At 44.8% G+C, this 23,416-nt stretch overlaps 2 protein-coding genes and 2 non-coding genes across 5 annotated transcripts; 1 reads left to right on the top strand and 3 right to left on the bottom strand.

Annotated features, from left to right (window-relative positions):
- Positions 1 to 78: 78 nt before the first annotated feature.
- On the top strand, positions 79 to 16,050 carry ubap2a (ubiquitin associated protein 2a). 2 transcript variants are annotated; one of them, XM_071516548.1, is made up of 27 exons: positions 79 to 97; positions 2,107 to 2,244; positions 2,637 to 2,714; positions 3,046 to 3,156; positions 4,774 to 4,936; positions 5,084 to 5,164; positions 5,247 to 5,310; positions 5,788 to 5,885; positions 6,098 to 6,156; positions 6,272 to 6,342; positions 6,945 to 7,119; positions 7,312 to 7,582; positions 7,770 to 8,077; positions 8,423 to 8,649; positions 9,543 to 9,831; positions 10,353 to 10,392; positions 10,650 to 10,824; positions 11,370 to 11,421; positions 11,733 to 12,048; positions 12,284 to 12,375; positions 12,754 to 12,804; positions 13,049 to 13,130; positions 13,222 to 13,632; positions 13,842 to 13,946; positions 14,054 to 14,121; positions 14,257 to 14,448; positions 15,270 to 16,050. In XM_071516548.1, exons 2-27 carry the CDS (start codon positions 2,149 to 2,151, stop codon positions 15,363 to 15,365), a joined length of 3,771 nt encoding a protein of 1,256 aa, XP_071372649.1. In that variant the 5' UTR covers positions 79 to 97; positions 2,107 to 2,148; the 3' UTR covers positions 15,366 to 16,050. The 2 variants fall into 2 exon arrangements, with proteins under 2 accessions (XP_071372649.1, XP_071372648.1); XM_071516547.1 differs by having other exon boundaries at positions 13,037 to 13,130.
- Positions 16,051 to 16,764: 714 nt separating this feature from the next.
- On the bottom strand, positions 16,765 to 22,429 carry nop56 (NOP56 ribonucleoprotein homolog). The gene is made up of 12 exons (XM_071516556.1): positions 22,377 to 22,429; positions 21,614 to 21,703; positions 21,399 to 21,513; positions 20,697 to 20,861; positions 20,243 to 20,441; positions 19,638 to 19,825; positions 19,151 to 19,302; positions 18,824 to 18,924; positions 18,341 to 18,489; positions 17,985 to 18,106; positions 17,547 to 17,660; positions 16,765 to 17,304 (listed from the first exon to the last, which is right to left on the bottom strand). Exons 1-12 carry the CDS (start codon positions 22,377 to 22,379, stop codon positions 17,071 to 17,073), a joined length of 1,632 nt encoding a protein of 543 aa, XP_071372657.1. The 5' UTR covers positions 22,380 to 22,429; the 3' UTR covers positions 16,765 to 17,070.
- Positions 17,745 to 17,812, bottom strand: LOC139641926 (small nucleolar RNA SNORD57). The gene has a single exon (XR_011694991.1). It is a non-coding gene; the product is annotated as a small nucleolar RNA SNORD57 (small nucleolar RNA).
- LOC139641927 (small nucleolar RNA SNORA26) lies at positions 19,466 to 19,585 on the bottom strand. The gene has a single exon (XR_011694992.1). It is a non-coding gene; the product is annotated as a small nucleolar RNA SNORA26 (small nucleolar RNA).
- Positions 22,430 to 23,416: the final 987 nt, after the last annotated feature.

The raw sequence follows: 23,416 nt of genomic DNA, 5'->3' as shown, positions 1-23,416 counted from the left end.
TGGAGTGACCCCGGAGAGGAGAGCGGAGCATCAACCGCGGCGGCGCACGTCACGTGACTACCTTGTCTGCTGCTGGCCGAGTGAAGCGTGTTAGCAGGTAATAAAAAACACAAATTTCCTTATGTTTATCAAGCTCCGCTTCTGTATTTGAACATGTTTAAATCATACTCTTACGCGTGGTTTCATTGAAATGTAAGGGCGCTGGCCTCGCTGCTTTGCTTAGACGAGGTTATGAGGTATTTCTTTCGCTATTTTGTGTTGTCTTGTTCCCCGGCAAGCAATGTCGGGATGGGATTGTGCACTGTGAGGCCATTTTCGTTAGAATTGATACAGCTTTGTTGTTAGCTAGCTAGCGTGTTTTGATGTCCGAACACAAGGCTGTTTCACTGTCATTGAGAAAACTGTCATATTAACCTGAACTTATCTATTAATATGTGTAAGACTCTAGCCAGCCAGCTAAGTGACTGGTGGCTATCGACTTCGACCAGATTTAGTTAGCTTCGTTAGCTAGCTTCATCCCTATCCCGTATCGTTAAATATCGACGGCATTGTGTCAGCTATATGTAGCAAGCTAGCTAGCTAATCTCAGCTAACGCTAGCGAGGACAAAGGGGTCCCTAGTACCACCAGCACCAACTCGGTCAGTGTTGTTGAAAACGACACCAAGAGAATCGGGTTTACTTTTTTGCAAGCTGGATAGGTAACTGTTATTGAATAGTCACATAGGAAGACTTGCAAAATAAATAACACTAACGGTAGCAGGTTCAAAACAATGCTCCACTGGCGTTGCTGTTATCATATTTACTGCTAAGAGTCACTTAATAACCAGATAGCTGTTAATGTAGACACACGAGACTGACGTTTGGTGTTACTTGTCATCTCTGTTAGCTGAGTGTAATATGCTGGATAAATGGAGAGATGGATTACAACTCTTTTAGTCAGTGCTAAGAAGAGTTTTGCTGAATGGTTGTTTTGTTATTGTTTTGTGGCCAAGAGGGTCGATGCAAATTCCAGTGGTATATTTGATCCGCATGCCAAACACAGATTACAACTGCTGCCGTGGGTTTCTTAAATATAAAAACGATATCTTAGCTACAATAACGTTAGCTGTTTCATTAAAACTAGAAGCCCGTCTGTTCTTTTGCATTAGCTTTGTTCAGTCCAGCAGCCAATGGCAACAGTGTATTGGCAAACGTCATTCAGCCACTCAGCTGCATTGCTATTGTTCTCCGACATAAAACAAATGGGTCAGTGGGTATATCAATACATATTAACAATAGTTTATTCGAGTAGTGGTCACCATGAGCAAAGTTTGCAAATTCCAATTGTAGTATAATGGCATTGTGTAATGTGTGTGTTATCTCACCACACTTGTGCCATATAAAGTAGAGTGTATGAGTGTGGTTGTGGCAGTTTTTAAAGTGTTAACATTTGATACTGAAAATGTGAGTGACTGGTGGACTGGCCTAACACCCATTTTGCAACATCTGGAACATATTTTTATTGATTGGTTTGGAGCTGACTAGTCTTGTACATTGGAATGTGCAGGACTAGTCAGATATACGTAGAGAATAGTTATACACTTTATTGAATTAGTTTAGGTTTAAACATTGGCATGTTTTCAACAAGGCTGTCTACATGTAACTTTAAATTGCTTTACACTCTCTAGCAACAAGAGTTGAGTAGGGTCAGGGTGTAAGATGGTGTAGTGTTGGTTCTGCTTCACACACACTGTGGCATGCTGTTTGGGAGGCCTACAGGGTGTAAGAGGACACTGGGCTGCTCTCCCCTCCTTGGCCTAGATTTTCATCATAGCAGTTACATCACCAGGCCTAGTGTGTGTGTGTGTGTGTGCACATATTTCAGCCTCCATAAGGGTCGTATTCATGATTGTGCAATTTGGCCTCACTGTACGAGAGACATGTCTGGTATTTATTAGACGCTGTATAGCCTGCGCCACTCAGACGAGGGAAAGTACTGAAGCTCTGCTATACCAGACTGCTTGAATTGAATTTGTCTTTGGGACATATCTGAAAGTTGGAAATTTATCATTTGACAATTTCCAGTCTGTTTCACTCTTCCCCCCTGTTTCTTGTTTCCCTTGCAGATTTTTCTATTTTGTACATACAGAGTTTTGTATATACTGTATATGATGAGCTCGCTGGGCGGCGACAAGGCCCGGGGCCCTCGGGAAAAAATGCTGCCCGCTGCCACACACACCTCGCAACCACAGAAACAGATACAGGTGAGCAACCACAATCGCATAAAGATGAGAAGATTATGCAAACACACACACACACACACACACACACACTTCTCAACCACAGAAATTTTGAGATAGGTGTGAGATAAACCCACAGCCCACACACACAGCCTGCTTGGTCAATATTGTAGAACAACATTATTTATTTATTTTTTATTGCAAGCATACAGTACATGAACACACATTTTTGATAGCGGTAGGATGCAGCTACTTGCCTAGCAGCTAGTTCTTGTTTGTCAATGATCTCAGGCAATGAAAACATAGCTAACATTCTCCAACCATCTATTATACAAACACCTTCTCACTTTGCTCTTCCTCTTTGCCTCCTTTATACCCAAACCTTTCCCTTGTGTCTTTGTGTCTCTTTGTTGCAGGCTACTGCAGAGCAGATCCGGCTCGCCCAGATGATCTACGACAAGAATGATGCTGACTTTGAGGACAAAGTCAACCAGGTGAGGAACCCTGGGCTCTGCCCTGGTGGTGTTGGCCCCAGGATACAAGGTTCATTGTCTGGGAACTAGGCTGAGTCAGAGTGTAGGCTCTTATGTTCTTCCATGGAAGTACGGACTCCTGCATGTTGACACATGATTCGACAAGTGAAAAATGCACTTGTGTTGATATGTGATGCTATGGGTGAGGCTTTATGACTGTGTGCTGTGGTGCAAACTGCTGAGTTTGCCTTGCACATTTGTCAAGATGCTTCAGAGGTCTTATAGCAAATTGATGCACCTTTGTTGTCTGGCACACATTTTTTTTTAAATGTTTGTGTGTTGCTTCCCCCAGCTGATGGAGGTGACGGGGAAGAACCAGGATGAGTGCATGGTAGCACTCCACGACTGCAACGAGGATGTCAACAGAGCCATTAACTTCCTTCTGGAGAGCACCTCGGACACGGTGGGCCACTCCTCTAGACCCACCTTACTTTCTCGAGTCTTCAACTTCACTTTCTACTATCTGATTGTGCTTTTAGATTTTCTGAAGGGATGTTTTTTGACAGCTGGTTGGAGGGGGGATATGCAGCAGTGGTCTATGATGACTTTTGTTTTTTTAGTGTGCACTTGAAATTGGATCATTTGGGAGCATGATCTGTGAAAATAACTAAAAACACCCATTCCCACTTTGAATCTCAAGTTGTACAGGTTTCTAGATCGGGCGCATGTGCTACAGCAATTCTAACACTGTAGGACCTTAGGAAGTACAGTTCATTCATCCCTCACTTTCATGGCTACAAATCAAGCGGAATGACAAATTTGCTATCAGACATTTGGAATAAAACAGGGCCTGAAGATATAAGCAGATGAAACACTGCTGCATGCTGTTTCCAGGGTTTTTGTGGCTCATCACTCCTCTAACTATTGGCTGTCTCCGCTATCCCAACAGGTGGGTTTGTTTGGCTGAGGTTGTGAAGAGTTGAGCTTGAGTGGGAAGAGACGTGGTAGAGAATAATTTGCTGCACATGCTCCAGCTCACCTCTCTCCTGTCATTAGTACCGTAGATAGATTTGTGGTTGGGTTGGTGGGAGACTGTCTATTCATATTGAGTTTAGAACTAGTTCAATGAGCACATTTTCATTTTTTTTCCTTTTGTACATCTTTGAAATTTGTGGTTCCCACAATAGAGGATTGAAAACGACATAAATGAAAGCCTGATAATGAATCTATCTCTCCACTCACCCTTGCCCCAGTGCCCACCATTCAGTTAGCTCTCTATAACATCAGGGTTCTTTTGGGCTAGCATAAAGGCATACTATTGTACCCGTTTTCCTCTTCTGCCCAGAGAGCAATGTCAAATAGCCTACCAAATGTCTGGCAAACACTTGGGTGTTGTTCTGCCTGAGTGTTGTGAGTCCTAGTGAGTATCCCGGCATTTCTGAGGAAGGCCAGCCAGCACAGATGGCGAGGGGGTGGGGGGCAGGGGAGCCAGCCAGCCAGCTAGCCTGTCAGTTGCCCATGTTGTTGTTTTGGTTTCGTGGAAGTCCAAAAATAGCAAGCGGCTGGTTTTCCCCTGTATATGAAAGTCACTACTGTAATGGTATGTAATCCTGGTAGTAAATCTGCCTCTACTGTGATCTTCACTGTCATGAACCAAAGGAATAGTTGCCTAATGATTATGTTATTGTTATGCTGCAGGGTCGTTAAGACACTAGGTGTGGGATAAGAGTGTCCCACTGTAGAATAACACACTAACTGAAGTGACTGTATAGTTATTATCCGCGTGTTGTTTTGAATATAATATTCAATACATAATCCTTTGCCAAAATGAATATGCACTGCTGTAGAAATTCTATTGAGTCCCTATTTTACTGGGCATATTCTAATTTTGACTTTGTAGGAACAATGAAACAAATTACTACTATATTGTCTTTATAAAACAATATTGCTAGATGATAAATATTTTTGTATTTGTGTTAATATTAATGAGACACACATGAACTATAGAGTTTGTACTTCTGTCACTCATCCTGCATCTTGTCTTTTTTTTCCACTGTGCCATTGCTCCTGCTGTGTCTAGACCTCATGGGAGACGGTAGGGAAGAAGAAGCCCCTGGTGAAGGAGGGACCATCAGAGAGCAAGGAGAACAAGGAGAACAGGGAGAAGAAAGGAGAGAGGGAGGGTAGCAAGGGCCGCGGGGCCGCCAACCGCAGGGGCAAGGGGGCCAGTCGCAGCCGACAGGGTACGGAGTCTAGACATGGCCACTGCATTTTTTTTTTATTCCCCTGTCTCTTTTCTAGCTTTCAGTGTCATGTTTGATTACATTGTCCTATTATTCATGTAGTTTCTCCTCTTGTTTGTGCATATGTATGTGTGTGTACACATACAGCACGTCCAGAGGAGAATGGTGTGGAGGTGACACCAGTGGACAGAGGTTCAGAACGAGGTCGGAGGGGCAGAGGTGGCCGAGGTGAGCGGATTGTCAGTTGATACTCTGTATACTCTGTCAGTAGACCCAACAGTTGTTGACTTTGGTGTGTATGTTTATGCAGGATCTGGAGGTCGAGGCAGAGGCAGAGCACCAGCAGGGAGCAGGTTCTCGGCCCAGGGAATGGGGTATGGCGATAAACCACACATGCACACAGGGGTTTTCACTTCATATCAAAGTAATGTGTTTGTCTTGCATCTGTCTTTTAGAATGGGTTCCTACGGCCTTATGTTTGCTTCTAAAATATTGTGAGTCTGCAAGCACTGATCCCCTGCAAATACCACCCAAACGATAAAGTTACCCCACTTAAGCCTCTACAGCAACGCTGAATACAAACACTCCACACACACACACACGTGCACAGCATTTGTTTTTTTTGTGCTGTTCATACAGCCGCTGTGCAAAACCTTGGACCACCATAGGTGCTCATTTATCCAGCGTTTGAAACTCAGAACATTTTGTTTGTTTGGGAACAGGATTAATTTCATCTTCGGTCACCCACTGTCAACCACACGCTGCCCTCTAGCTAAATTTCTATATAATTCTGTCAATATTGCTCTCCCCAATCAATCTCTGACTTGATCTATTCCTCTGCTCCTCCCCAGGACCTTCAACCCAGCGGACTATACTACAGAGACTGGGGCGGGGACCACACAAACAGAGGTCTGGGAAACAGGAGCCAACAACAGCACAGATGGGACAGGTTAGCTCCACTGAGCAGCACTGACAATGCTTTCAGCTTATAGAGGCGTTTTTGTGAACATGGAAAGATGGATAGTACCGTGTAGACCCTATAAGGGTCTATAAGGCATATGTTGCAAAAGAACATGAGAGGCTCCGGCCACTGTTGCTTGTTTTCTCTCCTACTTGTCTCACATGTATTTTAACCATGACCCTTTCCTGGTTGTGCCCTAGTTGCCTGGAGGAATACCTTGGAAGACTGGGCAGCTGAGGACTGGAGTGAGGATGTCAGTGTGAGTTGAACCAGGGGGTTGGTCCATTACAGGAGCAGTTAATCGACCACAATGAAGGGAAAATGCTCTGCAATAGTGTATACTAAAACAATTTCTGCCTCTTATGACTCCTCAGCTCTCAGAGACCAAAGTGTTCACCTCCTCGTGTGCGCCTGCTGCTGAGAACCACATCACTCCTGGGCAAAGGTAAGTAACTGGTTCATTTACAGTGTAATACATCAGCCATAATCTCTCTTGGTGAAGTGTAGCTCAATCTCACAAACCACCCACAGTTTTATATTAGTATTGCAGTTTTTTCAGAAGCAGTTCAGAAGCAGCACTTATTTTGTAGTGTTTCACGACAGATTTACAATCATCAGCTTGCATAACATTCACAATTGCATATACAGTATGTAAAGCCTTGTAAATGATTATTTACACACTCATTTCTTTTCCAAGAAATTATGCCATAGATAATTTGAGATTATCATGTGCTCCATATGGACAACCATGCTGTTATGCTGCTAGCAAGCGAGGGCATGGGAGCACAATGGCAAAATATGTTCTACAGGGAAACACTGTAGTTTCAGTTACCCCTTTATTCAAAAGCCCTATCAGTGGAAAAAACTTGCTTTTACTTTTTGGTGGCATCTGCACAAATGTGAAGTATCTCTATTACTGTTGACCCTTTTGTTAATATTGTACTTATTTGCGATACATTATATTGCATTGCCAAGTTTTGTATTCATTGTGTCCTGCAAAGAAACATTTTTGAATTGAATGGATTTTAACAACCATTTCCCCACCAGTCTGGACCTGGCCTCTCTGCTGCAGAAGCCTGTGGGTGGAGGAAGAGAGGCACCCTCCTCCTCCTCTCAGAGTCTGGTCTTCACCAACTCCCACCACCACCAGCCGCAGCAGCAACAGCAGCCGCCCCCCAGCCGCAACGGCACCGGCAGCACAAGCTACGCACACGCTGCCCTGGTAAACACACAGTCACTTGAGATACTCCACACTCCCTGGTTAATTATACTCTTTGCACACTCTTCATTCATTTGTCAATACTATGTATCCTTTTTTGTTTCTCATGTACACATTCCTTCGTTTCTCACATAAATACGCACATACACAACCACAGAGATTGTATGTTATAATCTCTCCTTCTGTCTTTGCCAGTCGTCAGTGCTGGGAGCAGGTTTCGGGGACCTGGGCCAGTCCAAGAGGAGTCAGCCCAGCGCTGGAGCTCAGATCCTTGAACAGCTGAAGGGCCCCGGCCTGGGCCCGCTGCCCTCATCCCAGGCCGCCCCTCCTGCCAGCACCCAGGGGGGCAACACCTCCATTAGCCGACTGCCAGGCCTGGGAGCCCCTGTACCTCCACCCTCCTCCTCCAGCTGGGACATGAAGACTTCGGAATCCAGCGCCTCCTCGCTCTCCTCGCAGTTCAGCCGTGAGTATTTGAGTGGGAATGGCCAATGGCGAGTGTCAGTGTGCAGGCATGCATGCAAGCATGACGAATAATCAATTGTGTCTCTGGCCAGCACATGTTTTCCCTGTGCTTATATAGGTGTATATATGACTATGTTAATCCCTTGGATTGTGTTGGACTTTGTGTTTTTGTGTGTCTGTTGGTCCAGGTGAGTTTGGCCTGCAGCCGGAGCCTTCTCTGGTGCTGAGCCAGTTGGTCCAGAGGCATGCTGGCCCCTCCTTGCCTCTGGCACGCCAACCCAGCCCCCCAACACAACAACAGCAACAAGTACCCCCTACTTCAGCCTCGCCTGCCCTCCAGGCCAGCACGCCGGCCCAGGGAGGCCCGCTGATGGCTGCTGGCAGTGCCAAGCCTCCTGCCCCCAGTGCAGGGCTGGACCCTCAGGGCAGCAACACACCACAGCAGCAACGGGCACAGCTCAAGGGCCAGAAACGAAGGATACCTCCCACATCTAAGGTAGGGTTGGATGCTGATGGACAGAAGATTACAATGACACTCTGATAAATGATTTTTATTGCGTATTTGGCTACTCAGGGTTTTAGCATCAGGGTTTTTGATCTAAAACTTCAGGGTTTACAAAAATCATCATTCTTCAGTTGGTTTAGGTCTGAGATACTACTTTTTAAGGTAAAAATACACACATATTTTACCAAAACATCTCAGATTGGCACTTGAAACAATCTTGTAACCTACTCAACCCAAATACCTCAAATTCTTTCTTGCTACATGACACAATAACATTAATTAAATGAACATATAATCATGGTGTTGAACTCTGTCAATGCACCACCTTCCTGACAGATCCCCTCCACGGCAGTGGAGATGCCAGGCTCTGCTGACGTCCCTGGTCTAAACCTCCAGTTTGGAGCACTAGACTTTGGCTCAGAGTCAGCATTGCCTGACTTTGGCGTTGTGGACAACTGTGTTAGCGGGCCATCCAGGGAGTCCACACCGGCACCCGCCCCAGCACCACCTGCACCGGGACCAGGAGCACAGAGCCAGACCAGCCTGTACTCCAAACCGCTCAGGTACTGTCAATACACTGTCATTCAGGCAATTAATGTGTAAAAGTAATTCCGGTTATTTTCAACCTGGGCCTTATTTTCCTGCATTTTGCCATCATGCCAATCGAATCTGATCAAAATTTTGCCAATTACTTCAATGTAGAGCTATGTACTTCTCAGATTGCAGGGAGTGCTGCTCTCTAATAAAATCCAACGGGGCCAAACAAAACTCAAACCGCCAAAAGCACTCAAAACATGTCCTTTTCAACACAATAACACTCTCACTACAGTGAAACCTGCCTATATCAGATCTTCCAATTATCCATGGCCTGAAACTTGAATATACTGCCCATTTAACTAGCGTGAGGTAGTTAGAAAGTAGAATGTTCAAGTACCCTGATGCCTTGTTCACATTATATCAGATTTGCCATAAATACAAACTGCCAACTGGGGAAAAACTTTCACGTCAACCTCTGGGTGGTAATCTCAAGTAGATTTTTTTTGCAGGCTCCAATATCTCCCACTTGGTGTCACATATTGCAGAAGCGTGTCAATACAAGCAGTAAACATAATACACTGTCAGCAGTAATGGGATTACAATCAACCCTACTTACAAAAAGTGAGCAATATCTGCTGCCAGTTGTTTATGGTTTATTTTAAATTCATAAATCCAAATGATTTTGGATGTGGTTGTGTCCAACGAGTTAAATGTGAACGCTTTCAAGTTCCTGTTCTTCCACAATATGTTCCAACATATATATTTTTTTTTTCAAATAGTGGATGTATCTTTCTTGAATGAAACTTGTGTCACTAAAGTTTTATTTTTTCCCTTTATTCCTCATCTGGGGTATTTGCAAGTGATGTCTCCTTCCTAACTTTGTGTTTTATCTTTTTCTCTTCCTCCTGTTGTCTCACAGTGAGTCACTGGGCAGCCCTCTGTCCGTCCCCCTTTCTCTGGCGCTCTCCTCATCGGAGCCGGTCTACCCCTCTCCCTCGGTGGCGCTGCCCAGCCTTACCCCCTCCTCACTGGGCACTGTCAGCTCTGCCAATCCTCCTTCCTCCTCTTCCACCACCTCCACCAGCTCCTCCTCTGTCCCCTCCTCCTCCTCCCCCTTCTCCACAGTCGGGGGAAGTTATGACGGGACCATGCCTCCCCACTCACGACTGGCCTTTTCCCAGAGCAAAGACGCCTCGGGACCAGTCATGGTGAGTAGAAAAAGTCCACACAAATGTTCATATCTATCTAGAGGGCTATTAAACTTAGCTGTAGCTATAGTTTACTGAGATGAGAATTCACCCTAAAGCAGAGTTTGTGTTTACAATGTCACAAAATGTCATGGAAACATTTTGGGAGAAAATTTTACCTGTTCATTGCACAATATTTTTAAAAAGGCCTTTTTTCTAAGTAAAGGGCTCAATAAAGCTAATATTCAATTGTAAGTTATGCTTTCATGTCAGCAGTCATTTTTTCAGAGTAGGTGTCACATGATAACTAGAAACCAAGTTTCTAATGGGTGATATCCTCAATAGACTCAGTCTAGAGCTGGATTTTCTCTTCTTATGTGACGCATTTACTCGTCCCATAAATTATTCCTCTTTCAAACATACACTGAAATAAACAAAATGTCTTCTGCATATCTTGCGTATTCCAAATGTTACAGATATATGGTAGAAGTGATCTATTATCAGTATACGGAGACACTGACGCTGTTTGTTCTTGTCACCAGAATGGTCTGAATGGTGTGAGGACCTCTGCTGCTCTGGACAGTAAGTTATCTAATACAGATTTATTATAATCAATGCATGCTTTGTATTAGAAAGGTCTACCAGCAGTCACCTCTGTTGGGTTAATCTCTCATATTTTGGATCACTCAAAAATAAAGTAGACATGGAGACGCATGGGGATTATATCATTTTGCATACACTGTGGTCAAATGCTAGAACTGTGATCATCTTTCATGGCAAGAAGAATGTGACTGATTTAAAAAAAAAAAAAAAAAAAAAATATTGCCTACTCTTCCCAGCTTCATCAGCGTCCTCCACACCGAAGCCGGACTCACCGTCTCTGAGCATCAGCACCAACGGTGCCCCAGCTCCCTCGTCCCACTTGCCCTCCTCCCTGCCCGCACACAGCTCCACCACGCTCTCCAACCTGGCACAGGACCTGCCCTCAGCCAGCCAGCTCAACACGCTCAACAGGTGACACACAAACACACACACAACAAGATGGACAACAGCATTGAAAAGTGGCAAAAGATGCATAGAATGTATTTTGTGCAATACATATGTAATAAAATAAGTTGATCCAGCTGTGGATTGGTTGTTGCAGCAGCACATAGCACACAGCAAAGAAAATAGAATAGAAATAGGAGTAGAGCAAACTACAACATGAGAACATATTAAGTAGAAATATATGAATGCAAAGCATGTGCGTTCAACTTGAATAGTCAAGATGGGGCAGAGCTAATGGCCGCCTGTTGCTGCAGCTCTTGCATGTTTTGCATGAATATATACATTTTTTCCGAATACATTATGATATTCTATAAATAAATGTTTAAGAACTAGTCTCTTCCATTGGGAAAAATACTAGAATGCGCAATGGGTTGTCCCACCTTAACTCCAAGAAATTACTGAAGTTGCGATTGCCATAGCAGTACACGTCGTGAGATGTTGAGGAGAAACTGATCTTTTTCGCATTACTCTCTTCCCCCCTCCCTGCCTTCACTCTCTGCTCCCCTCTGCAGCCATGCCAGCAGTCATTCCTCAGTCTCAGCTCTGGGCTCCAGCTCTCTCACTGTAAGTACTGCCACCAGCATAATGGCTGAAACACCAGTTCCTTTGTAATGATATGCAAACAAACTGCTGAATGTGTATGCACACACTGAAACACAAATCTAATACATAGCAATGATAGTATTACATGTTCACATGGCCATGTAGGTCACTAGATATCAGATGAAATCAAACAGTAGCCACAGCCAAAGAATCAGAATCAGATCTGTATTAATGCCAATACACAGACAATGCATGCATTGTTAAATGAAATCTGAAAATCTGGAGAGACGACACGTTTCAAATGACCCCCTTTTCTACTCCTCCTCTCTCAGTACACCAGTGTGGACAGCAGCAGCGTGAGCTCTCTGGCTCCCTCCTCTGGCTCGTACACCTCATCGCAGGCCCCGGCCCCAACGCTCCACTCGACGCACATCAACAGCAACAGTAGCAGCAGCATCAGCCATCTGGCCAACATGCCCAACATGGGCAGCAATATGAGCAGCGCAGTCAGCGGTATTGCTGGCACAAGTGGACTACACTCTGCTGCTGCCGGCACCAGCACAGCGCTGGGACTTGGCTCCAATGGAGCTACTGCCACCTCCAACCTCTCAGCACCCAGGACCACACCGCTGCTCTCATCCTCCACTGGTACACACACATACACACTACATTCTCAAAGTCAGCTACTGGGAATGACAGGAAACATGGGAGTTAACAGTAAGCATTAGAGTGTGATGGGTTGCTTTCACTCGTACCATTTTGCTTCACTACTTGAATCATTAGTAATGCTTACTAGGAGGAATGTCAAATGGCCACAGAGTGGAGCTGTTACTTTAAGTGAAAGTAAAGCAACATGATGATTGTTGTGTCCTTGTGTTGACAGGTAAAGCTCCTCCTAACCTGTCCCAGGGAGTGCCTCCTCTACTGCCCAACCAGTATATCATGGGCCCAGGGGGGTTGCTGCCAGCATACCCAGTAAGTAGCCATTACAGAGGATTGATAATCATTTTGGTGTGCTGCATACAGTTTGTTTTTTTTCCCAATGAACACACCTGCCACCTACCAATCACATCTTTTCAGTCCTGTCTGTCCAGCTGTCATGGAATAAACTGGCAAAACAGATGTAGTTCAAGAATAGAATGTTCTTGAACTACGGCTGTTTTGCCAGTAATTTGCACATGGTTGCCATATTCACACTTGATCCCAGCAGTTCACCCCACAAAGAACAGGAATATGAACAGTTGAAGGGGATACTTCTGACAAGTGACTGTGGTGATTTATAGATCCAGAGCATTCAGTAACGGTGTACCTGTGTGTATTTTACACCATGTGTTAATGTGTCTTGTTCCACAGCAGATCTATGGCTACGAGGACCTCCACATGCTCCAGTCCAGACTGCCAATGGTGAGCCTCCACCTCATCACCACACTCCAATTAGAGCTCTTCACTGATGCTCACACTAATATTCTGCACTGTAATACGACATTATAGTTCTTTTAATGGCATATGATTCTGTTGACCCTGTGATAGTCTTTTACTCAGTTCGAGGTTGTGAGTAATTGCTGATGGTTCCTCTGAAAAATAATTAGCATTCACTCTTGGTTGGATCCTCTCCTGATCTTCTCCTGTCCCTTAGCCCTCTTTGCAGGATTATTATGGAATCACATTCCCTGGCCCCACAGCTACTCTCTCTGGCAGAGACGGGGGCCTAGCCAACAACCCCTACTCAGGTAAAGCAACTTCACCCTTGGCAGGCCTCCTTTCCAATCCTGTAACTGTTCTGTCACTGTGACCTCACTTGACATCTTCCTTGTTTCTCAGGTGAAGTCACAAAGTTTGGCAGGAATGACTCCACCTCCCCGGCACCCCCCACCAGCCTGTCGGCTCCACAGCCGCCCCAGAGCCAAGGCCAGACCCAGGCCCAGCCTCAGCCCCCGCAGGCCCAGCCCCAGCCCCAGGGCCAGCCGCAGCACCACAGCAGTCAGCAGGCCTTTCTGCCTCCGGGCTACAGCTACACAGGCCTGCCCTACTACCCCGGGGTGCCTGGTGCGGTGCCCAGTGCCGCTGCCTTCCAGTACGGCCCCACCATGTTTGTCCCCCCTGGGGGCCCGGGACCAGCCTCGGCCAAGCAGCACAGCATGGGCCTCGGCCTCGGCAACCCCTCAGCTAGCCCCTTCCAGCAGCAGACCCAGCAGCAGCCCAGTGGTTATGGCCAGCACACGTTCAGCTCAGGTTAGTGACAAGTCTACACACGCAGGTTAGCACAAAGCAATTTAGCCTACATGAAACATTATATTTATAGTTTGAAAATTCCATTTGATTCCAGGTGAAGTAAATCACACAAACACTCTAACAATGTTGAGTTAAGTACATCTTTTCTAGATTTGCACAGAAAAGTATGTGAATTGTATGAATTCTGAAGTTGTTTTTTTCCTGTTCAGGGTATGAGGAGCTGACAGCGGGGCCAGCAGGAGTGGACTACAGTAAAGGCTACAACAACTCCTCACAGGCACAGGCCAAATCTGCTGCTACTGGGCCTGGGAAAGGTATGGAGAAACAGAAATATCACTCAGTCTTTCTAATATTCTAGTCTGGTTTTTGTAAAGTCATGTGAAATTATGACACATAAATGTTTTTGCTGTCCTGCTGTCAGGCGTCTCAGTGACATCCAGTAACTCGGGTGTGCCAGACATCAGTGGAAGTGTTTACAATAAGACCCAGGTGAACCTCAGCTCTCCATTACCTTCATGTTTCTGTTCTATGATTCTACTATTGTTCTGTTGAATACTTACTGTGTTAAAATGAATTCAGATGAATAATTGAGCCCACTTTGTTCTTGTTCCTCTTCCTGCACAGTCCTTTGATAAGCAGGGTTTCCATGCAGGGACCCCCCCTCCCTTCAGCCTGCCATCAGCGCTGGGGGGTCCAGGGCCTCTCAACCCTGGAGGAGCCCCTGGGGGTTATGCACCGCCCCCCTTCCTCCACATCCTGCCTCACCAGCAACCACACTCACAGCTGCTGCACCACCATCTAGCTCAGGATGGACAGGTAACATACCTTTTTAATAACGCCTTCAGTGAAACATGCACCCACAGATCCAGCAGTCAGTGTGGTTTTCACTTGTGTGGTATGTATGCTGAGACAATTGAATTATACTTTAGACTTAGAAGAAAATAGGACATCCGCCCTAAAACACTTTAACACAGCTATGAAAGAGATATTGGGCATGTACCTTGCATTTAAGGGCCTAGGTGTTGTGTTTTTCTTATTTCCATGGATAACTGCCCAATGCAGTGCATGAAACATGTTTTGTTTTGATTTAAGATATAGATACGCTCAAATGTTCACAAACTAGTTGACTAGCTAGCTATTTATATGCTCATACACCCACCCTTGATTGAAAGCAACACGTTCACGTCTGTGTCCAGTTTCAGTGCCTCTGGGGGTTGTTGAAAGTGATTCTGGGAAATCTAGGAAATCACTAACTGAACTAGAAGTAGATGAGGCTGGTTAAGGGCTAGTAGGTATACCAAAAAAGTAAATTACAACACTTATTCACAAAATAACAACGCATTGGAATGCACTGAACATCACAGATTGATGATGTATAAGTGCAAGAGTATCTGAGGGTTCCTTTTCTCAGCAGCTCCTGACAAGGTGTCCTTGAAGAAAGCACTTGGCTCCAAATGACTATTTTCACTGGGCAGCAGATTTGAATGTATATAATTGTATGAGTGTGAAATGGGATGGTACTGAAAAAGAGCATACATGTTCAGCAAAACTTGGCCAAGTAAAGAGAGGGAAGTTTCCTTTGGTACCATAAGTTTCTATTCAAAGATATGCATCCTGTTTTGTCTTTCCATGTTCAGGGTGGTCCTAGCCAGCGCGGCCAGTCCAGCAGCATGCAGCAGAAGAGCCAGGTCAACAAGTCCAGCTATGGCAGCTCTCCCTACTGGGCCAACTGAGATGGCTAGGTCGTCATTAACGTGCGTGTGCATGGACAGACGCCAACACACAGCACCACACCTGCCCATCTGACTGATCAGATCATAGAGGGACAAAGCATTTTACAGCACCAAGCTAAAAACACACACACTACCACCCCTTTCCCCTTTGCTCTATATATCCCCTTTTCAAATTTATGGCTGTTGTATGTAAAATATATTTATGTATGTATTTATACAGTATATATGTATTGGTAGGACATGAAATGTGGTTTTCTGCATTTGTTTTTTATTTTGAAGGACATTTTATTTCAAAAAAATGTGGAAAGATGAGAATGCTAAATCATGGAGAATTAATGAAGTTGATGGTGAATATACTTGAACACAAACAAGCATCATGTGACGTGGATTTTTTTGTATGCATACATGAACCCTGAGAATGATGTACATAAATGCTACACATCATTTTCACGGCAAAGGCCTTTTTTATTTTAGAAGAAAAAAGTTTTTGTAACTTTAGTCTCCCCCATCTGTGAATCCTTATATTGAGGGTGACTTGAGTTGATAGCTTGACTTTCTTTTTGCCCCGTTTCCCTCCATCTGTGTCTCCCATCTTACTAGTTGGTTGGTACAACCAGCCAGGCCTTGGATTTGATGTCATTTTAACATTGGTTTAATCCTTGTTGTCCAACAAATTAAAAGTTCTGAACAGTTTGTAGGGGTCTGGTATTATCTTTCACACCACAGTTCACCTAAGTGTGTTTATTGGTTTCATATCTGCAATTGATTCACATTCAGACCAATGGATAGATGAGTGCAACTTGTTTTGCCATAGCCTATTCATAGTATTCAATCACCACACAGCCATCTTGGTAGGAGAACAGGTGATTGTAGTTAATTTACAGGCGATTACTATCAAATGACAAATACAGCCAATGAGCTGTGTGTATTGTACAGCGCCACAGGTAGGAAATGCATGTTACATCATGAATACTATGAATAGGCTGTCACCAAATGCAGGCTAGTCCACTAACATTGTTAGCTTGTAAAATATAGCATATGAGCTATATTTTACAAGCCAAGTTGCCATTTTTGAAGCATCATGATTTATTCAGCTTGGGCTACAATACATTAAACAAGGTAATATGGCTTAATGAGTACACAAGTCGTGCAGGTTGAAGTACTCTAGGGGATTACAATAAGTCAAATTTCAAAGTGCTATAAAAAGTGTAAAGTTTCTATGGGAAATGAATTTCTGATGCCAAAGGCTTAATCTGTATGCACAAGAAGTGATCAAACACAACAGCTACCATTTGTAACCAGTTTTCAGTAAATCATTTGCACATACCATACACATACCAGTGTGTACCAGTTACAAGTGACCCTTAACCCTCCAAAAGAAACAAAATGACACTGGGTATTGTATTGCATAAGATTTTTTATTGACAAAAGAAGTTTACACTGATAAAGACAACTGTTCAGAAAGGGCAATGTGGCTTAAATGCAGTTTATTTACAGAAATACAGGCAAAATTAAATGAACTTCAAGGCACAGTTCTGAACATTTCAGTCTAACCTGCTTTCAGGTTTCTAAAATGGCGTATACAACAAAACGCTGCTTACATATACATCTGCCTGTTTTTAAGTCCAGTGAGTAAAATGAGAATAGTAAAAAATAAAACAAAAAAAACTGTACAGGAGCTCAGGACTCAGTCTTTCATCATTGTCTATTCAGCATTGTCTTTTTTCTTCTTTTTCTTCTTCTTCTCAGACACGGGTGTTTCTGGGGTCTCTTCAGCTGGCTCTGCTTCTGTGGCCTCAGCCTTTCGTTTCTTTTTCTTCTTAGCTGGGGTGTCGGTGTCCTCTGCAGCAGGGGTCTCCTCTACCTCCATCTCCTCATCTGCCTGCTTCTTCTTCTTTTTCTTCTTTGTCACACTGGTGTCTGCTTCTCCATTCTCCACCTGGTCCAAGGAGCAGGAGACAATATGGTTAGGAAAACTGTAGTCGCAGCAACAGATAAAACACCCCCCGTTTATCAAGTGGTTGTAATGTGTGACTCGCTTCAGTGATCAAGCCCATTGGTTAGGACCAGCCAATGGTTCGGAGTCGGGTTGTTCTGGCATGTCGTACACTGAGACAGGACCACAGCCGGGTCAAATCTCAAATCAAAACATGCTTTTCCAGATATCCAACTACCACATACCTCTGCTCCGCCATTGGTTTCACCATTTTCCTCTTTCAGCTTCTTTTCACGCTTCTTGCGTTTCTTTTCCTTCTTATCCAGCTTCCGCTTTATCTCGGCTGCAACATCACCAGCCTGTGATGTGGTGAGAGAAACAGTTACTGTCATGACAGTCAGGGAGTGACCATTGGCCGTCTCACAAGTGTATTATGCTACGCTGCGTCAGGCTCATTAAATCAGTTTTTGCCCTCACAATCAAGTCAGGCAGAGATGTGTCATCATTCACAGCAGGCTCAAGCATTGAGAAATTCTGAAGTATGGAGGTAAAGTACCAGTATTTCAAGAACCTCTAGCCAATTAAATGGCAAGATACAGGAACTTGAAACCGGGTCCCTACTCACTGTGCCACTCTTTTGCACACTGCGACCTTAACAATTCAAAAGACTCATCTGAGCTCACCTCTTTCACGGCCTCCTTCATGACGTCCACATTCTTGCGTGGCACCTCGCCAGTCTCATAGAAAGACAAGCGCTCCTCAACCTGGTCACGCAGCTTGTCCCCAAACACACTCGTGGGTACCTCTGTCAAAAAGTAAAAAACAGTCAGTCACAGTGCCAGCAGGAGACTACAGTAGCCTAGCAGACTAATGGCTTTGCTCAGGAATTAAGCTTATCAACATCAACCCAAGGGATGAATACTGTTGACGAAAAATATGAGCATCATTGCAAGTTAGGCCACAAGAATTTAAGTTAAGAAATGCTAATTTTATTCAACATTACGCTCCCATTCCTGCCTCTGGGCTAATCTCCACTCACCAGAGAAACAGTCAATGCGCGAGGCAATGGTGCACTTATTAGCCAGATATCTGGAGATGCGGCCTTTGTTCTTGGCAGCGGCACGGCCGATGAAGGTAGAGTGGAAGATGAGGCCGTACTTGGGGGTGTTGCCTCGAGTCTTTAGGGCTCTGTGTGAAAACAGTGTTGCTTTGACATTCATAATGAACAGTTACGGCAAGTGCCCAAATAATGTCATCCAACGGGTTCTGTTATCATTCCAAAGTTATGTGTAGTTTTGGAAACTGATGCGTTTTGCACTCCCAGCTTAAAAAATTGCTTTTCAGTTTCGCTACCTCAGTGCTGTGTGTGGCTGCTCAGACTGTGGGGGGTGCGTTAGGGCGAGAGGGATCACTCCAGAGGAGACTTAAGTTAGCTTTCTCCAGTCACCCTTCTCTGCGCCGGCCCAGCCCTGCCATCACTGCAGCCACTGCTTTCCCCAGCAGGGAGTGGGTGCCCCAGTACCTGAACAGGGCCTTCTCTGCTCCCAGGATCTGCACTGTGGAGGCCGGGTACTTGGCCAGGTTGGTTAGACTGCCGGCATGGGAGATCAGACGAGCTCCCACCTGCAGGCCAGGAAAATAATATGGTCAGCCACATCCATAACAGCAAGAGAGGGTTCTACAAAACAGTGACAGTTTGTTTTCAGCTAAAGCTCTTTTGAAAGGGCAGACCATCAGCACCGGAGGAAGGTTTCACCACAGCGATTCAGTGGATTGACAGATTTTGGTATAACATCATTGGTCCCATGTTGAATGTCAAGATAACAGTACAGATGAGACTTCTACTCACCACTTCTCCGATTAAGGCTGCCAGGTTGGGGGCCACCTGACTCATCTTGGAGCGCAGGTACTCCTGCAGCTCCAGCCGATAGGCCGCCAGAGACACGACGCGGCTAGAGAACCTCTCTATGTTGATCAGGTCGATTGGAGAGATGTCCATACCTGGAGGGAGAAATCAGGAGAGGGAGTTCAGAGGGATATCACTCCTCAGATAATTCTTTGGGATTTAAGACATAACACCAATGTTACAATCTGAGGACAGCTGCCATTAATCCAATCACCATGTCAATGGATTTTATGCTTGTATATTTGGAAGCAACGTGTGGGTTGTCTCTCCCGACAGGATCCGCAGTGAGGATTTGTGCCTTCACTACAGGTTTATGAGAGAGCTACTTTACCCCCCTGTGTTAGACACCAAGGACAATTATTAGTCCAGGATGGGCAAAAAAGGGGCATGATGTGGTCTTAATCTTGTTTTCATTGTCCTGTGTGCTGACCCATAGAGCTGCGGGATGCGTCCAGGATGGCCTGGGCCTTGGCGCCGTCCATCACCACCTCCTCTAGGCTCTCCAGACTCTCCTCTGACAACTCCTTCCTGTTGCCGATGAGCTGGGCTAGGCGGCAGTACATCGAGTTGTCCGACACTATCTTGATCAGCTCTGGGAAGTGGTAGCCATACCATTCACTGGAGACATAAAACAAAGATTATAAGTAAAAGACGACCCTAGTCGGGGCATCACCCAAAGTCAGAAGCACAAGCCATGACCTTTGATATTCTGAACAAATTCTGGACAAACCGCTCTACGTCAACAGTGTGGCCGCACCATACAACAGCTGGCCAAACAAATGTGGGGTAGAAGTTGTCCCACCCTTTTCTATACAGCCAGCACTCTAGGGGTGCCGTCTGAGGTAAGCACCAAGAGGCTGCTTGGGGGTTAGGATCACTTCTTCAGGCAAAGGTGTTCAAAATGTCTGGATGGTTAACTAGCCTAATGTTAGTTGAAACTTAATGTTATTCCCATCAAAAGAATAGTGAATAGTCTTTCTCTCAACCACAAGACACAACTGAAGAGTATTAGTGGTCTGAACCACAGCTCCTTACCGGACTCGCATGGAGAAAGTGTTGATGTCCTTGTCCAGCTGGTCCAACAGAGCAATGGACTGGATGATCATGTTATCTGCCCTGTTGACATTGAACTTGACTTTGGCTCTGGAATAGCTGTGGCCCAGACCGAGCTGGGCCTTGGAGGCAGCCTGGGCCGTCAGACCCTTCACCAGGGAGTGGAAGTGCAGACGCACACCTGACAAGACAAATACAGATAAGGGTTTGTTGGAGTTGAGGAGTGGAGGCAGGGGACAACCTGTGATCACTGGCTGTTCAGATTTTCAGTATGAACCATCAGGAGTTTCAGGGTCACAAGATCGCATCACAACAGGCCACAGTGTTTCAAAGCCCTAAAAGGACTCTAAAAGTCTTGTCATGACGCTCCAAGACTACAAAAAGAAAAAACCATCAGCCTGTCGAAGATTAAGTTGCAGCCACACTGTCTCCTCACCTCTAAATATCTCGGCCACCACCCCACTGGTCTGGATGGACAGGCCCAGCTCCTCCTGCAGAGCTGCTCCTATCTTGGCATCAGAAACCCCCAATACTGCTTTCTTCTTTCCAGCATGGGGCAGGTTTGTCTCCAGGAACAACTTCAGGTCAGCATGGACCACACCTGCAAGTGGGAGAGGATATCTAAAATATTTGTATGCACTTGACATCAATAGTAATGCAGCTTTGGTGATGGTGCATTCAGGCCAGCCAACCTGTACACATTACCTGTAAAAGTGTTTTGTTGAAATAAACCCCATGCAAGCCCATCGTCTATTCATTGCATGGCTGTTAGTTTGCCTCTTTACTCAACTACGTTTAATTTATCCATTTAACTTACAAGATAGCAGACGGTTTGATAGTTCATATAAATACAATCAGAATACTGATTACTGAAATTAATACAGAGGTGATTAATCCAAAATGTACAGTGTGTTTTAAGTATCTTTGTAGCAAACACAAGAAAAAGGAAAGGGAAAAAAATCTCTATTAACACAAGCAGGTTGGCAGGTCCGACTTTTCATGCGCTCTGTAAGGCTTTGCCCAGATGTTCAGGATTGACATTATGCTGTCAGCACAGACATTCAGTGGATTGACAGATTATAGAAACATCATTACATCTGAGTAAACTATAAATCAAGTAAGTAGGAAAACTACTCGCCTTCAGAAATCGCATTGATGTTTTCCAGGGCAGCCTGGGCCGACTTGAACGGGAAGAAGGCAGCGAGGCTCACCATGCTGTTGAACTTCCCGATGTTCAGAACACTCTCCTCCACCTACAACAGAGACATTAAGATGTGATTTTGTCGCATGATACTGTGGGAGAAATTTAAACTGTGTCCAATCAGCAGTGGGACGGGGGACTAGATGACCCACCTGAGGCAGCAGCATGCCGATCTCCTCCACCTCTTTGACGGCGAACAGCGCGTAGCCCGCCGCGTGCTCAAATAACACGTGCAACAGCACCTGTGGAAAGAGAAATACATTGACTAAGAAACTAGAACTTAACTCAAAAGTATGGAAGTCTTGCTATAGCAAGGAACGTTCAGTTAATTAGCGTATTATGCCAACTAGTGTTAGCTCCCACGTGGTAACGGTGCGTGACCTCCGTAACTGACAATTTAGATAATTTGTCCGATTTTGTAAAGGTTAATTTTAGTTTTCAGTGCGGTTGCGTACTAGCCGCAGCATATAAGGTTAACAAATAAGTTCTGCTCATACGCGCTAACCACGCAGTCCTCTTAACGTACCCACGTGTTTGAGCGGGGCCTGGGCCTGCTGCTGTGTGAGCTAGCTGGACAGCTAACATTAGCTCCGGAAAGCCAGCTAACTCACAGACAGCCGCAAACAAACACAACAAAATCTAACTCGTCGTGCATTAGTACGACTAACAGCAGTTGAGCAAGTTTTGTTCCCATGTTGGCCCCATGTCCAGTTTAGATTAAGCCAGCTAACGTTAGTCACATGGGTGGCTAACTTCACTCCTCATTCTGAAGAGGCCTTTAGTCAACAATCATATAAACACATGGAAATTGCTATTTCGAGTCACCAGTGCATGCAAAATGTCAAAAAGTCTTTCGAATGAGTGCTATATTGAAAGATAGTTGTAATTAGCACCAGATACACGCCGCATTCTTACCATGATTAGAAAATCTGTTGCGACACGCAATGCGTGTCTGCTCTCCTCCTTCACCACGGTAGAAAGACAGGAACTCAGGAAATTTCAACGGCATGCCACATGACCACATACCGCGATAACGACCTTATATCGCGAGATGCACTCGGGAAGCCTCCACTCTGCCACCTGGTGGTTACAGAACAGAAAGTCACTTGGACATCTCGAGAACTCTAGAACTGCGATCCTAGAACTGCGGTCCTGAAACTGCAGCCTCCGGTATTGCAGGAACATAGTATAGGGGGCATCCCGGAGCAAAATGGAATCAGCAGTTATCAATAACCAAAGGCGGACCTACAAATACCACCAGTCAATGATCATCATTAGGCAAACATCTACCAATGGGAACAAAAATCATCATTGAGATCATCATCTCATTCATTTCCAGAAAAGCATTATTACATTTTTCCTTTAAAAACCTTATACCTGAGCTTGAAAAGGTGCGAAAACACTGTTCTGCAAAAACAAAGGTAGGTAAACTGAGTTTATGTGGGATTACCCTCCACCAAATCCCGGGTTATCAGTGTCAGTCTGATTAATTGCAATAATTGAAAAAGATAGATTTAGATGATCTGTGGCTCCAATCACTGAAGAGTAACAGGACCTGTAGTTGGCCAACTATGGCCAACTACACAATATGAAAACCCCCCAATTGGGTGATGGAAACATGTTTGGCTTAAAGGCAAATCAAATATTGTTCGTATGCGTGTGTGTGGGTGTGTTAGGCTGGGGGCAGTCTTGGGCTAAGTGCTACAGAACAGATTTTTTTTTAACATCATGTACTCATATACTTGAAATACAATCATATAAATACAATGACTACAATATATTTAATTGTCCACTGCTGCAGTGCACTATGACAACAGCATGCAGGAAAAAGGTTATTGAGTATCAGACCTGGGAAGAGCACCATATAAGTTCTTTAGAGTCATGTGTTTCCAAGGAATGGATGCATGCTGGGTGTGTTTGTACAGAAATAGAAATTACCGGCAGGTCATCAGGTC

The sequence above is a fragment of the Centroberyx affinis genome, unplaced genomic scaffold (assembly GCF_046629955.1).
Source record: "Centroberyx affinis isolate AG114_WGS23_722 - 3 ecotype Tasmania unplaced genomic scaffold, CSIRO-AGI_Caff_v1 ptg000409l_1, whole genome shotgun sequence".
Taxonomy (NCBI): domain Eukaryota; kingdom Metazoa; phylum Chordata; class Actinopteri; order Beryciformes; family Berycidae; genus Centroberyx; species Centroberyx affinis.
The sequence above is the reverse complement of the archived record's forward strand: the minus strand, read 5'-3'. Positions and strand labels throughout refer to the sequence as shown.

Excerpts from the sequence above, each read along its gene's own strand:
- ubap2a (XM_071516547.1), top strand. The coding sequence starts at position 2,149 with ATGATGAGCTCGCTGGGCGGCGACAAGGCCCGGGGCCCTCGGGAAAAA. Across the intron at positions 8,078-8,422 it reads GGATACCTCCCACATCTAAG|ATCCCCTCCACGGCAGTGGA; the intron begins GTAGGGTTGGAT and ends CCTTCCTGACAG. Across the intron at positions 10,825-11,369 it reads CAGCTCAACACGCTCAACAG|CCATGCCAGCAGTCATTCCT; the intron begins GTGACACACAAA and ends TCCCCTCTGCAG.
- nop56 (XM_071516556.1), bottom strand. Across the intron at positions 19,826-20,242 it reads ACTTTCTCCATGCGAGTCCG|TGAATGGTATGGCTACCACT; the intron begins GTAAGGAGCTGT and ends TTATGTCTCCAG. Across the intron at positions 17,305-17,546 it reads AAACCAATGGCGGAGCAGAG|GTGGAGAATGGAGAAGCAGA; the intron begins GTATGTGGTAGT and ends TCCTTGGACCAG.